At 39.2% G+C, this 14,445-nt stretch overlaps 1 protein-coding gene across 4 annotated transcripts; it reads right to left on the bottom strand.

Annotated features, from left to right (window-relative positions):
* Positions 1-1,597: 1,597 nt before the first annotated feature.
* Positions 1,598-12,653, bottom strand: il23r (interleukin 23 receptor). 4 transcript variants are annotated; one of them, XM_064331991.1, is made up of 17 exons: positions 11,564-12,653; positions 10,467-10,616; positions 10,085-10,167; positions 9,513-9,794; positions 9,035-9,158; positions 8,765-8,925; positions 8,533-8,678; positions 7,961-8,102; positions 7,689-7,771; positions 7,025-7,229; positions 6,097-6,282; positions 5,730-5,828; positions 5,400-5,546; positions 4,114-4,257; positions 3,492-3,579; positions 3,106-3,196; positions 1,598-2,884 (listed from the first exon to the last, which is right to left on the bottom strand). In XM_064331991.1, exons 3-17 carry the CDS (start codon positions 10,146-10,148, stop codon positions 2,249-2,251), a joined length of 2,598 nt encoding a protein of 865 aa, XP_064188061.1. In that variant the 5' UTR covers positions 10,149-10,167; positions 10,467-10,616; positions 11,564-12,653; the 3' UTR covers positions 1,598-2,248. The 4 variants fall into 4 exon arrangements, with proteins under 4 accessions (XP_064188061.1, XP_064188059.1, XP_064188060.1 ...); XM_064331989.1 differs by having other exon boundaries at positions 10,467-11,660; positions 12,373-12,653; XM_064331990.1 differs by having other exon boundaries at positions 10,467-12,653.
* Between the last annotated feature and the right edge of the window lie 1,792 nt (positions 12,654-14,445).

The following is a 14,445-nucleotide window of genomic DNA, read 5'->3' as shown; positions in this document are numbered from 1 at the left end:
TTCAGGGAGTGAACATTTGCTTGAAAGCTGGCATATACAAATGTTGAGAATACTACAGTATATGACTTGTTTGACACTGGACAAATCTAGTACATAATGTCTATTTGTTAACTCCTTATGAATCACCCCGTTTTCTGTACCTGAAAATGACATACCCAAAATAAAATGGTTACTGTTCTTGAACCCTTTTGACTTCAAGCATAATGGTCTTTTTTGAAAGGTGACCCATGGGAGGGTTACCTGCCAAGAGTCAGAATTACTCTAAATATTATTGAAACAAAGTAACAGAAGCTCAAACACTGTTTTTTTCTCAACTTTTTTTGAGTGGATACAGATGCTTGGAGCTGTGCCTGGTGGGCTTAGAAATACAATGCAGCCTTAGACACAATGCTTGACAAATCCTGGTCTAAAACTGAGGACAGTACCACTCAAAATGAGCAATCAGCATTGCTGTTGTCAGGGCAATATTTGGCAGGTTTTCAAAAAAGTTATTTGGCGACTCTAAAAGGACACTTGGTAACAAAATGATATTATGGGTTATTGAGGTTTAAAATTCCATATACGTTATACTATATGCTAATGGAAGAAGTAGTGGCTTGCTTTCCCCCTGCCTGTCACCATTCCCCTCCCTCTCTTATCCCCTATCCTCCTCCCTGTCCTTGCTCTGGCCTTGCAACCTCTGGCAGCAGCAGGTCTGGAAGATTGTAGAAAATAAATACATTATCTACCTAATCCATTGAAGTCCATTGATTGAGGTTTATGTCAAATTCCCACCCCCAACAACATGTCAAAACATTCTCATTTCTCAGTATTATGAAAATATTTTAATTATTTTTCATTATGTCAAGTCCTTATTTATAAAAGTACTGAATAATAAAAATATTTTAAGAATTTATTTTGATGCTCACTAATATAAAATAAGATCAAGTCCTTCACTGAGCATGCCCTCTGATGTGGAGTCAAAGACGTTTTCTCTGTCCTCCTCAAAAATATTCACTCAGACAAGTGAGTTCTTCCAAGTCCTCCAAAAGCCAAGTTTTCTGTTCAGACTTAGTCATTGCAAAATAGATTTTTTTGCGGTAAAACAACCTTTTCTGGCATACTATGGTTTGTTTATGCCAGCGAAACAACGCGTGTCCTTTTATCCTTGCCAAACAACTGATACATGAAGTTAGAAACATGAATTTCATTATCTAAAATGCTTCTCAGTTGTCACTATAATGACTTGCCACTGGCTGGCAGTGTACTGGGTAGAAGTTATATTGTCCATGTTGAGTCATTGCAGGTCCCATTAGCTATATTGAGGGATTGCTTGGCCAGCACCTGTTAGAGGACCTTACAGTTGGGCTTATTTTGTTCCAGAGAATCAGTGATAACTCATTTTGTACACAATACTTTAGGCGTGTATGTAATGGCAAAATTGAAATTATTGATAATTGATCATTATTGTCCCTGAAACATTGGCACAGAGAAGTAGTTTATAGATATAGAACCATGTGTTTTAACACCTTCAAATGGTGCATCGTGTGACCAGATTGATAGAAAATTTAATCATAATAGAACAGAATTAATGCAAATAAACCCACTCCAGCCCGAATATGGGTCATCATGACTTAAGGGGTTAAATCCTTTATTTCAACTCAGTCACAAGAAATCCACCTATGAACAGTGGGGACTAAAAGTCTGAGGACACAACTTTTAGTCCCCCTGTATATAAATAGGATGGACAGATGGATCTAAACTAGTTGACAACAGCCTAACGAGCAGTTCTGAACAGCTGAAAATTATTTTTTTTAATTCCTGCTGATTGTAAACAAGTGTAAAACGATATAAGAATTAATCAAAGGGCTTGTGACACACAAACATACCACTAACAAAGTAATAGCACATAATAGTATATTCCACTTAAAATATTTAACAAAAACCTTTTTAAATATTAATGAACTCATCCTTGTTTCCCATTAGAAATATGGATAATGCTGATTTGCAAAAATATGCATTTAAAGTGGCAAAAAGTATTGGTGTTTCACTGGCATGTTTCACCATTGTTTCCAACGGTTTTTCTTGCTCATACATGGCAAGCTTGCAGTCTATGTCATTATTCCCCTTCCATCTCATTCACTCACTCTCTCTCTCACACACACGTACACACACACACACACACACACACAGACATACACACACATGCACATACACATATATACACACACACGCACATATACACACACACACACACACACACACTCACTCACACACATTCCTCAGTAGTGGTACTGTGTGGCATGCAGGGTAATTCCCTGAGGAAGGTGGTGGGAGACAAGTCAATGGCAGGACTTCTCAGGCAGTTGACCAGTTGGTCTGGCAGTAAGGTCTGCCCCAGGTGGATGTCCTCGGGGCAGTCGCCCAGCTCTGTCAGCCCTTCCTCCGGCCAGGACCCAGTGGTGTGAACAATCAGGGGTGTGCCTTTGAAGTGGATGCCTCCCGTGGTGTTCAGGCCTGCCCCAGATCTGTCCTGAGTGATGTCAGAGAGCCAGTCTCTCAGAAACTCGGACACATGCGTACTGCACACTGTGTCCTCCTGGCACGGGATTAGAGTCACCTCTGTGTGCAAGGGAGTCACCCATGGATTATCCTCCTCCTCTGGTAACTCCTCTTGAGCTGCACTGGTGATCTGGGGCTTGTATGCATGATCCTCTTCCAAGAGCGGACCAGTCTCTGGTTTCCTTAGTAACACCGCTCCTTCCATACCCACATCAGCACTCTTGAGCCCCACAGCAGGGGGGTGCCAGTCTGTCCTCTCTGCTGGGATGATCTCCACTGGAGTAAAGGGGGGATCAACATACATGGACCTCCAGGAAGACTCCGAGTCACTTCTTCCCTTCTCCTGAGGTAAGAAACACAATGTCATGGTTTGTTGCAAGAGTGAAAGCAGTGTGATTTTGAAGTAAAACCTGGTTCAGATAACTCTTTAATGTTTGACTGAATACTCAAGTGTTCCAAATAATTGAGCAGTAAATGGAACATACATTTTAATATGTTCTGCAGTGGCATTTGGAAATGTACATCAAATCTGGAACTCTTTATCACTTGAAAAGGGTTATTGACCTGCAGTAGCTTGGTGGCTGTGCTGTTTTCAACTTTGGGGAAGTTCTCAAACAACCACTGGGGTCCAACCATTGTGCATGTCCTCGTAATACTGAAAACAGACAGTTTACAGCATCAGAGTGGTTAAATAGAGTAGTGAAAATGGTGCATTAAAGACAGACAGAAAACACAGGTCAATAAAGTTACAGCAACAATACCAAATGGATTCAATTTTAATCTATAGTTGTTGACTGTGATAATGCATATGCGGGGGTGAGCCAAAAATAACATTGAATAAACCCGAAGACTGCATTACCGCTAAGCATTTTAGTGTCGATAAGATCACAGTGCAGAGAGAAATCACAAGGTATGTAGTTTGATTCAGAAACACTGTTTTCATTTGTTACCTTCTCCGAACACAATTCCAGCACATCAAGTTGGCAAGAATCACCAGAGGGACAGCAATCATAAGGCCAAGCCCAACATCTGACCAATCTGGAGGAGTGTAGTTCCAAAGAAACACCATTACAGAAAACTAACAATGTATAAATAACACAAATTTCATGTATGCATTAGAAAATAGCTCTGAAACACGTTTTACACAATCTCAGAAGATAGTGCTTTAATGCTAGTCAGTATGATTGACTGATATTTTAGGTAGGCTACATACATTGTTTCTGACACTGCACTGATGAAGGAGTGATTTAGTGTATATATAACATTTCATTGAGCAGCAAGTTTGTTGCTCCTGTGGTCTTATGAAAAATGTAGCGTTGGCCTAAACGTTGGTGTAACATTTATAACTCAAGGGTTAGAAGAAGACATAAAGGAAACCTGAACTGGGGTCATTATGCATGAAGCCTGAGCTGATTCGCCCACCCCTCCCCCTCTCAAAACAAGAAGCCCTTGTGATTTGACCACCCCCCAAAAAAAGAAAAATTTATGTAAACATATAAATGAAATTTTTTAAAATGTAAAATTATACTTCAAGCACTGGGTGACCAGTAGTAGCTGAAAGATGCTGCTGACCTTTTGGAGAGCGTTGGAGCTGGCAGAAGACCCCCTCCCCCAGAGGACCCTCCCCAGCAGAGTTGGAGGCAGAGATATGAAGGTCAAAGGGCGTGTCCAGGTGGTTTAGCCACATTTGTCTGGACATAGAGCCTCCCAGGGTCACTGTGAAGACCCAACAATAAAGTATCAAAAACCATTCGTGTTTTTAAATTACTGTTCTAATCTACATTTTGCTAGTATGTTATAGGCAAAATTAAAGGTGCTTTCTCCAGTGTGATTTTGTTTGCTTTACCTATAAATACCTGTGGTATTTAAAAACATTTAAAATGAGTAGATATAAGAACAATAAATACACATAAATGTGTTAAATAACATCTGAATGTATTTTAAACAAATGTAATCAAGGTTGGATAGGTGGAAAGTTCTAGCCATGCTATCTTCATGCATGAGCATATTGTTGTTCATACGGTAAAGCAACCATGAACAGGAGGTATGTTAAAAGCATGCAGCTGTTTTCAGTTTCATGAGAGCACATGTAGCCACACATCTTCCGCTTTTGACTCTCCTTCCTGTTGTTCTCACATCAGATGATTAATTTTAGCTCATCTCACTTGCCACAGCCTAGTGCACAACTGAAGTTGAACAGCCCCTGCTGTTTCAAGTTTCTGCTGCATGGTTTTATTCAAACAATGTACACTTTGAAAATGAACAAAAATGTGATACATATACGTTTTTCACTCCCCAAGAAAATTTTAGCATGCAGAGCCCTGTATGGATGTATGTATTGTGGAAGAGACCTTTAAAACGATCCACCAAATGTATTATTGGCTGTTAATTCCTCATACAAACTTTAGGTAAGATAAAATGGCAATATGTAATGCTTTCCGGCCATAGAATTCAAATTTTCAAACAAGCATTAAAAAATGTGGGACTAGTGTCACAAGGATGTTGTTTTGTTACCATATACTAAGTTCTAGTTTTACATACGCTGGTGGGCACTGTGGTGAGTACAACCATGCTGAATAAGAGCCATCTAGTGGCAGGATTCTTATAATTTTCACCCTGATGACTCGGAGAACTGAGTTACTGGAAATGACAGAAAGTTTTCAGTAAGCGGAGAAAACCCCTGTTGTTGGTCTGTGGCTTTGTATGTGTAATAAAGCACAGGTAGCAGGCTGAAGGATTCAGAGACTAAAGCATGAGTAAATACACACACGCACATACACACGCACCCAGGCATATGTGCGCACACGCACACACACACACACACGCAGACACACACACACAGGCAGACATTTTCTCACATTGTTGTCCATTGTTGCGTTTCCTCACATAGACAGTATAGTTAGTGATGAAACCTCTCTTCTGTTCCAGGCTAAGATCCTCCCACTGAATTAGTATATGGGTTCCTTCGAAATTCAGCAATGAAACTTTTGGCCCAGAGAGTGGTTCTGAAACAGATAACAATAAACACATAATGATTATAGAGATTTAATAGGAACAGCCTTTTTTGTGCCATTGTTCTGCCAATCCCCCCCCCCCCCCTTCCCCTCGCCCCCCCTCATAAATGAAGGGCACTTATACAGATTCAGTCACCACTATAAAACAATGTAACAAATAAACATTAAACTTACTCTCTTCTTCAGAATAGGCTTGGCGAAAGGCAGGATCAGATATGCCCACTGATGTTATTGCAAACAAGGATATGTTGAATCTTACTCCTGGTTCCAAACCTGAAATTTTCAGTTAATCATTTTATTTATTCAATTGTTAATCTTCATCACAATTTTAAGTCAGACAGTAAGTGTGTCTGTTTAATCAATGTATGTGTATGTATAACATGTCTAAATGTTTTTCTGCAGCTACACAGGCTACACGGATTATGGATTATGAAAAATGACTGTTTCTGAATCATCTTCATTTTAAAAAGAAATCATATTTTAGAGTTCAGATCATATCATAATTGTTTTAGAATTGAACATCAATCATAGGAGTCCCTACCTTCAATGAGGGTAGAGCTATCTGCAGCAGCTAGACTCTTCCATTGCATATCTTGAGAGTGGCTCTGCCACTGAACAACATAGCCGAGTGCTGACACATTCTCATGGCTCGTAAACGCATCCCAGGTCAGGAGAACACTGCCTTTATGTGCAGGAGCCACATCTCTCACATGAGGCATGGTGAGACCTTCACCCGGGTGAACCAAGGTACATATTAAAACCACAAATCACAGGTCTTGTCAAATCATTGTTCTGTCCTTCCCACCAAACTAGTTCATTAAGTTGTCATTTGATTATTTATAGATATAGTGCATTGTGTCACACAATGTCAGATCCTGACATTCCATTATAGGAATGCTGGCAAACACAGAACTTTTGGGAGCCAGGACTGGGATTTGCCCTCCTAGACACTGAAGCATAAACAAAGTGGAGAGTAGGCCTTTTGCATTTATGCCCTAAAGCTGTGGAACATTCTACCACAATATATCAGATTTTTACTGTCAGTTGACAGATTTATAGCACAGCTGAAAACACTTATTAAGGTTGGCTTTTAATTAGTACATTTGTTTTTATTATGGATTTTCTTGTTGTTGCTTTTTTATCTTACCATTCTCCTATTTAATATGCATTGCCTCTCGTCATTGAGTTATTTCAGTTATTATTTATCCATTTCTTTATTTCTCTATTATTGTAGCACTTTCCATGCAATGGTTTACAGCCCAAAGTGCTTCACAGAAGAGCATTTGCAATTACATAATAGAAAAAGAAACAAAGTATTATTATATGTCCTTCTCCCGTAGGGCTAGGCGAGCGAGCTAGACTGTTTCTGCAGCCGTTGCAGGGCTCACAGCGCAAGTGACTAATGCGGATACCACAGAACTAAGCGGAGGGTAGCACTTTTTCCCACAGACCAGCAATGAAACCCTCACCTGCTTCTGAGATGTGCAGAGCAGCAGGTGGGGACTTCCCTGTGGATGTGACAGCGTAGACAAAGATTCTGCTCACGTCAGGTGACACGCGGAACGTTTTCTCTGTGACATTGGCAGGGCAGGTGATCACCTGCCTCCGCCCTCGCTCCTGGTAAACGAGCTCGTGACCCACCATCACATCTCCGCAGTCCTCGGGCCTGAGAGGCTATACAACAAAAGATAAAAAGTTAGTTGACTGATTTCTTTTGGATTTCTCAAATTGAGCTACACAGACATGTCAATGAATTACCATTTTTCACCTCAGATTTTATATTATGGAAGTATCAACAGTATTGGGATTTTAAATTGTATCATATTTCAAACATTAATAGTACTGCCATGGCATTTTATGCAAATATTTTTTAAAATCTGCATGGGTTGTACGCATATAGCAGTTTTTATTTTTTTATCCACTAGAGAGCGCTCTAATCTCCCTTTCCACTTCGTCTTCTGTGAGTTAGAAAAAACAGTGGCAGTTAAGTGACAGAACAAGTTATGCCTTTAACACAGTGAAATGAATTATTGGTAGGACAGCATTCAGTATTGTTCACAGTATTATTATGGCTTTGTCCTCTAGAGCAGTCCAGTGTAAATGGTTGGCCAATGGTTGGGTACTTAGGTATACCTTCCACAGAACTGTCACACTTCGTGTTCCATTCTCTTGAAAACTTCTGAGTATTCGCCAGACATCTAATTTTTTAGTAGGTGCTGGAAAAGGGAAATGGACAAAATGTGACTATAAATAATCACAAGGTGTTGCTTCTATAAATTAAAAGGGAGAAATATGACATATTGAATGTTTGTCACGTTGTGATAATTCAATAAACTAAGTCTTATGAATTGCACTAAATAGGTGGCACGGAAACATAATTAGCAGACAGCGCTATTATTCCCTACCTGTTCCTGGGCTTGTGTACTGTACAGGGGAGCTCCACTGGCTGCACTTGGGCTTCTTTTCTATGGAGCAGGCTTGAATCTGGAATTCATACCAGGACAGGGGTCTGAGGCCTTCCAGCTGCACCGGACCCTGTCTAGGACCCTGAAAACACAATAATCTCATCAATCTGATATAGACACCGGCTCATAGACTATAGGCTGTGTGCGTCAATCCACCAGCTGAGCTGCAATGATTTGTGTGCTGGAGGACTGCTCCACTTGTAAATCTGGTGCAGGTATACTGCACTGCAGGTGCCAAGCAATGCTATAGCAAAGCATGTTCTCGCCTGTGGGGCTACTGGCCATAGCCAAAGTGAGCAGGGTCAGGACTTGATTTTGGACCGTTTTTTCATCAGTGCACCCAGCGCTAGTGCTTTATCGAGGGATGCTACAGAGAGCCTCAGTATTATTAAAGTGTTCTTCCAGGGATTATAAATTTCCATGCAGTAGGAATTTAGATGAAAAAGAAATGGGTCATAAAAATCTTGACCGATAAAAAAATAAATGTTGCAGATTGCTTTCATCAGACTTACCCAGAATTCTGTGTGTCTTCTGGTATCTCCGATTCTGACTCTGGCTCTCCATAGCCCCGATGATTCCGAAATGTTCCAGTGTAATGTGGCCGTCAGGGAATTATTCCCAAACTCCACCATAATGATTTTAGGGGTGCTGGGGATAACTGCAGAGACAAATAAAGAGCTTTTGCACTTTATTTTTGATACAGATGCAGTGCTGAAAACAGACATTCATGCTGTGTGAACTTACTTATGTCTCTGACTGACAGTGAGATCACATCAGACACTGCCTCTCCCAGGTCATTCTGAGCTCTCACACTGAACTCCAAATCCCCATCAAACAAGGACCGTGGCACACAGACAGAGCTCTTGTTGTAGCTCTGTTGATGGAAAGCTTGGGTCCCATTTTTGCTGTTGGTAAAACAGCAGAACATTGGCATGTTGTAACCAAAGACCAGTAGAGAGAAAAAGGGAGGGAAAACTTCAGCAGACCTAAAGGCAGAAATACAGACATGCTCACAATTTAAATGTAGCAACATTTTTGGTGAGGAGGTGGGTTTCCCTTCCTTTGTTCCAAGTGCAGCTGGCATTTTCTGAATCCTTCTGTGCAAAACATCTCAGTCCAGTAGGCTTCTCTGGAGGAACTGTAGAGACAGGCTGCTTACATTTCCTGCTCTCATGGGCTGTACACCATGCCAAACATTACATTAGTCACATCAACATAGATCAGAATGAAAAAATAACATAAACTGAATCCCAACATTTTCCAACTCCACAAGTAAATATATGCTTCATTTTAGCTACTATTCAAGTACTATTACCATCAGTGACTTGTTCAATTAGGCTATCTACACTGTCAATTCAAGTCAATAATGGCACCCTTTTGGTACTAATTTCATTAGATTCTTTATCTCTTGCTATTTTCATCATAACCACATAATTGGCAATCAAGTACACAGGTTGTGAACGGTTATTACTGATGATGATAGATGGCGTACAGCCAGGCTGGAGGACCGTTCCGCACACGGTCTGCTGCATTTTGTCCTGGCTCACTCTGCAGACCAGCTGAGCATTGGGCACAACGTTAGCCAGTCGCAGGCTCACTGTGGTGCAGTTGATCACCTCTAGGGGGCCCTGGAGCTGGCGGTTGAGATAAATGGAGAAGTGCCTGCCGCAGCGCTCCACATATGAGCGACAGAGGACAGTCAGCTCAGAGCCCATGTACACCACAATACCAGGTTCCACCTGAAGGACTCCGCTACAAATCACTTGCATGGAAGCTGGAGGGAGAAACACAATGGACTAGTTGAGCCGCCATATTTGACGCTGCATAAGGGTCATGATCAAAACTGAAAGCATTCCGACACTACAGCTGCATTAAGATGACGAAAGAAGATTATGACTCTCAAATGTCACGTAGAATGCACATTTTATAAGGTTTCATTGTGTATGCAATAATTAAGATCGTAATCAAAGTAAATACTCTACAAATTAATTGTCATTTGTGTTCTTACTTGAACACAAGATTAAGAAGGAGAATAACAAAAACAAATAAAAAATGTGTACATACATCCAATTTTCCAGCAGAGAAGGTTAACAAACAATATATCCCACACTTTCCTGCAGAAAGCCATGTCATTCACTTGAAAGCTCCTTGAAGTTGACACAAGACAAAATAAGTATTTATAAAGACAGTATATAAAGGTCAGGCTAAAAACATAATTTAAATATCAACTTTATGTGTGATCTTATAATTCTACAAAAATATGGTTTTCTTTTTTGGTTATAAGCAAGCAATTTTCAATAACCATACAAATGGAGAGCTTTTAAGTATCTCTTACTCTCTTACTTTTAAGTATCTCTCTCTCTCTCTCTCTCTCTCTCTCTCTCTCTCTCGTCTGGTGTTATCTTAATGGAAACTGCAAACAAAGCAAAGAACACAATCTTATTACCTATCATATCATGAATTTAAAACCAGAACCATGAAGTGGTCTTGAAGATCCAACAGAAATGATGTGATGATGAAGATGATACCAATGATGAGGATGACAATAAGAGTAATTTGAGGTAATCATGGTCTGCATGTGTAAAATATTCTTTGACTGGAAAAGCAAAGATAAAGTCAATACATCTCAATTGTTAAATTTGTTGAACACATCTCAATGGAAAAAAATAATAATAGCAACCCTTTCCAAAAATCAAATAAAGCTATTTGATGAAATCTGGACATCATTCAGTGTTTCTCTACATGTGCCACTGAGCTAATTCCTCTAATCCCACTAATTCCACAATTTCACCTCAAATACAATTATTTCCCCCAAAAGCTTCTGAACGCACTCAACCATACCAAACCATTCAAGAAAATATCTATGACTACAATTTAAAAAAATAGTCAGTAGTAGATCTCAGTTTATCTAATAGCATTAGTTAAATCCCTGTCTGTGGTTGTCTCTTACTAGATCCTGTCTGTTTGGTATTATGGTTCCTCTTTGTCTTATGGATCATTTTTGTTTGTTTTATGTAGTAAAAAAAAAAAGAAAAGAAGGGAGATTTGCTTGTGTGCTCAGCTGGCAATGAAAGTATTCCTTTGTCCATCTTCACACTTCTATGTTTCAACAAAAACTGGCCCAAGCACTCATGTTCGTGCAAGAAAAACAAATCAAGCTCTTTGCCTGTTATTCATTCATTTTCAGTGTGGAAACTTCTTTTGAACTTTTAAATGTAATGACCTACATTTGTGGTCTTTCTGCTAATGCAAAATCTTAAGTGTCCCACATTAACAGGCACCTTCTCGGTCACAGTGGTCTAGTTAACTCAGCCCACTTTTTGTTTTAATCACCAGTTTACAATGAGAAATGTGAAACCTTTTAAAATGTAAATTTAAAGTAAAAAAGAGACAATTTACATGACTGTTATTACTGAAACTAGTGGTTCAGGGGTCCAGCAGACAATTTCCATACTCTGTTTCCCCTTACACATCACCCCCACTGTACTTTAAACATTTGAACCAAAGTGTACAGACGGTAAGTTTTGCAAATAGGAATGTTACTGTTCTGGTGTCCTCTGAAGTTTGCTTTTTTCTTGCAGTCCATTTGTCATGTTCTCATAGAATGTGCCTGAAACACATCTGGACAGCTGCACACTCCCTACAGGAAAGCAGCCACTTTACTCCAAAAGAGTTTTAAAACAGTGGTGTAAATCACTTAAGCTTTAGAGCCATGTCCATTTTTGAAGCTCTCTAATGGTACAACACTGCAAAGATGTCACAAAATATAAATGGATGCATCCACATGATTCAGCCTGGGAATTACTGAATGGTACGAATGGGATATTCCTTTGGAAAGCCCCTATAATGGTTTCACTATAACCTTTTTACTTTGAACATTGGTGAAGTAACACTGAGTGAATTTAACATAACCCCACACAAAAAATACAACATTGTTTTTTTTTTTGTATGTGGGGTTATGTGAAATTCTAATTGCTGGGAAGAAATGGAACAGCATAATAGTTGGCTTAACAGTTATAAATAATCTCTAGGGATCACAGAGCTTCTCCACCCTAGCTCCCCAGTGGTGGAACAAACTCCCTGTCCCTCTTCGAACCTCTCCCTCACTACCCATCTTCCGCCGTGGTCTGAAGACTCATCTCTTCAGACTGTTGTGTGAACTAAACTGTGTTCTTGGCTAGAAATAGCTGTACAAAATAAGTATTGTATCTTATTGAACCTGTGTTGTCCATGACCATGAAATTTACTTTTTGTATGTCGCTTTGGATAAAAGCATCTGCCAAATAAATGTAATGTAATCTCTGTGTAGCTTTTATGACAGACAAAGAGAGAGGATGAGAGAGGAGACTTACTTTTCTCTTTATCCCATGTGCTTCTCAGATCAGCCAGCAATAATGTGATTGCGGTGTTGAAGGAGGTAGCATTTAAAACCTGCCCCAATTTCCCTCTCCAGTCTCTGCAAGGGAAGGTCCCACCACTTCAAACAAGTTGAAAAAAGCTATTTTTTGTGACCCAAATCTTGGCAGGAAGTACTCAAAATGTCATGCTGATGTTTCAGATTAGATCCATTTCTTTTAGACCTTGTTGAGAATGAAGAAGTTGAGGACGTGTTGATATTTTGATTGCCTCCATGAATGATCCTTTCTTTGTGAAAGTCTGCATTCAGTTCAGTTCACTTGCACTGCATGTGTAGTTCACACCTCTTTTAACTCTAGAGAAATGACAACCGCACTGTGAATTCAGATGAACCACAAAGCATCTGACAATATCATTAGCAAATGGCTATTTTAAATCCATTCAACATATAGGATGTTTTGACATATTTACTCTCGTATAAAATAGAAGATTTGATTCATTTTAATGGTAATATGCTCTTCTCTGAGATCTTTGAAAAATATATAACATTTGTATAAAGATTCATTCCTCATACCACATTCTCACATTTTGTAACAGAACTATAATTAACACCCATTATGTCATCAGTGTGCCACAATGTGTCCCAAAGCCAGGCTTGTGGTATATTTTTGATCACTATTGTATAGCTAGTTTTGCTCGCCACCACTACACTATTAAGTAATCTTTTATAGCTAATTCTGTATAAAATTACTATCTGTATTGTTTGTGAATCATGGCCAGTATTATCCTGGTTTTGGTCTAAATCATAGTGGCTTTCTGTCATTCTCCATTATTTTGTTTGTTTGTGGTCCGTTCATTTGCAGAATATTTATAAACTAAACTAAAATCAAGTGTTCACACCAGTTCCACTCACCCTAATCTTTATACACTGGAAAATAAAAAGGTGGTGTGACAAAAAATGATGCCAATGGTTTCCATTAGGTGTAATAATATACTCACACACATGCCAGCAAAAAGGGTGTATTAATTTAGAATTGTTCAATTGAAACACAAATAAGTCTATCGTTTATTTGCTTTCAGATGTAAATTGCCCGAATGAAAATGGCACCAAAGCAATCAGACAAAATATTTTGATATATATAGGGTATGGATAAAAAAAACTGAAACTCCACATGAAAAGGACACAGTTTCACCCAGGCCGAATGGCCAGTGCCTAATGTGGCAAGGGGAACATTGTGGAAAATTACGACAACATATCCCAAATACGAACAAACTGCTTAAGAAAAAAGGAATAGCCGCAACAAGTCAAAGCTCACTGACAAGGACAGATGGACACTTAACAGGATAGTCATTAAACACCCAACAACTACAGTCTCTAAATTATCACAAAATTGAGCCAATACCCCTGTCTCAACAAAAAACTATATGCCATGAGCTTCAAGAAATTGTGATTTATGGTGCCATTAGAAAATTATTTGTATTACTTGCATGTCTTCTAAAGTCTATTTTTCAGCTTCCTGTGCTCGGAAAAAGCCTGTCAGCTCATCTAGAGATCAACCCAGATTTGATGTGGTTGTAGCTGCACACGCTCATTTGCAGTTCTACTTCATTAACTATTGAGATGAGAGCAAAAAATATCCTGATTTCTTTTTTTTAATGAGCACAAAAATGATTCATTCTTCCTGACACCAAAAAGCCTCTTCTATACTTTCCAATGGAGTAAATCAATTGATCAATGAATCAATCTCTAAACATGCTGCATCATAAAATATGATTAATTTAATCATTCATATGACTTTCATGAGTGAGAAAAATGATATGTTTTTTAGCACTACTGTGAGAAACTAATTTATGGGCTCTTTGATGTGCTTTCAATATGTTATGAACAGCTTGTTAACTTTTCACCACAGTCATCAACAAAGTGATGAACATAATGTGGTCTGATGACCTGAATTTAGAGACTCAAAAGTTCCAACAGCACAGCAAAGACACATCATACTGACTGCTGTGTAAAAACATGTTCATCCCACTACAGTTGATCTTCCTCCTTTGTTTCATGTGACATACTC

The sequence above is a fragment of the Anguilla rostrata genome, chromosome 4, assembly GCF_018555375.3.
Source record: "Anguilla rostrata isolate EN2019 chromosome 4, ASM1855537v3, whole genome shotgun sequence".
Classification (NCBI taxonomy): Eukaryota; Metazoa; Chordata; class Actinopteri; order Anguilliformes; family Anguillidae; genus Anguilla; species Anguilla rostrata.
Note: the sequence above shows the minus strand (reverse complement) of the source record. Positions and strands in the feature narration are given on the sequence as shown.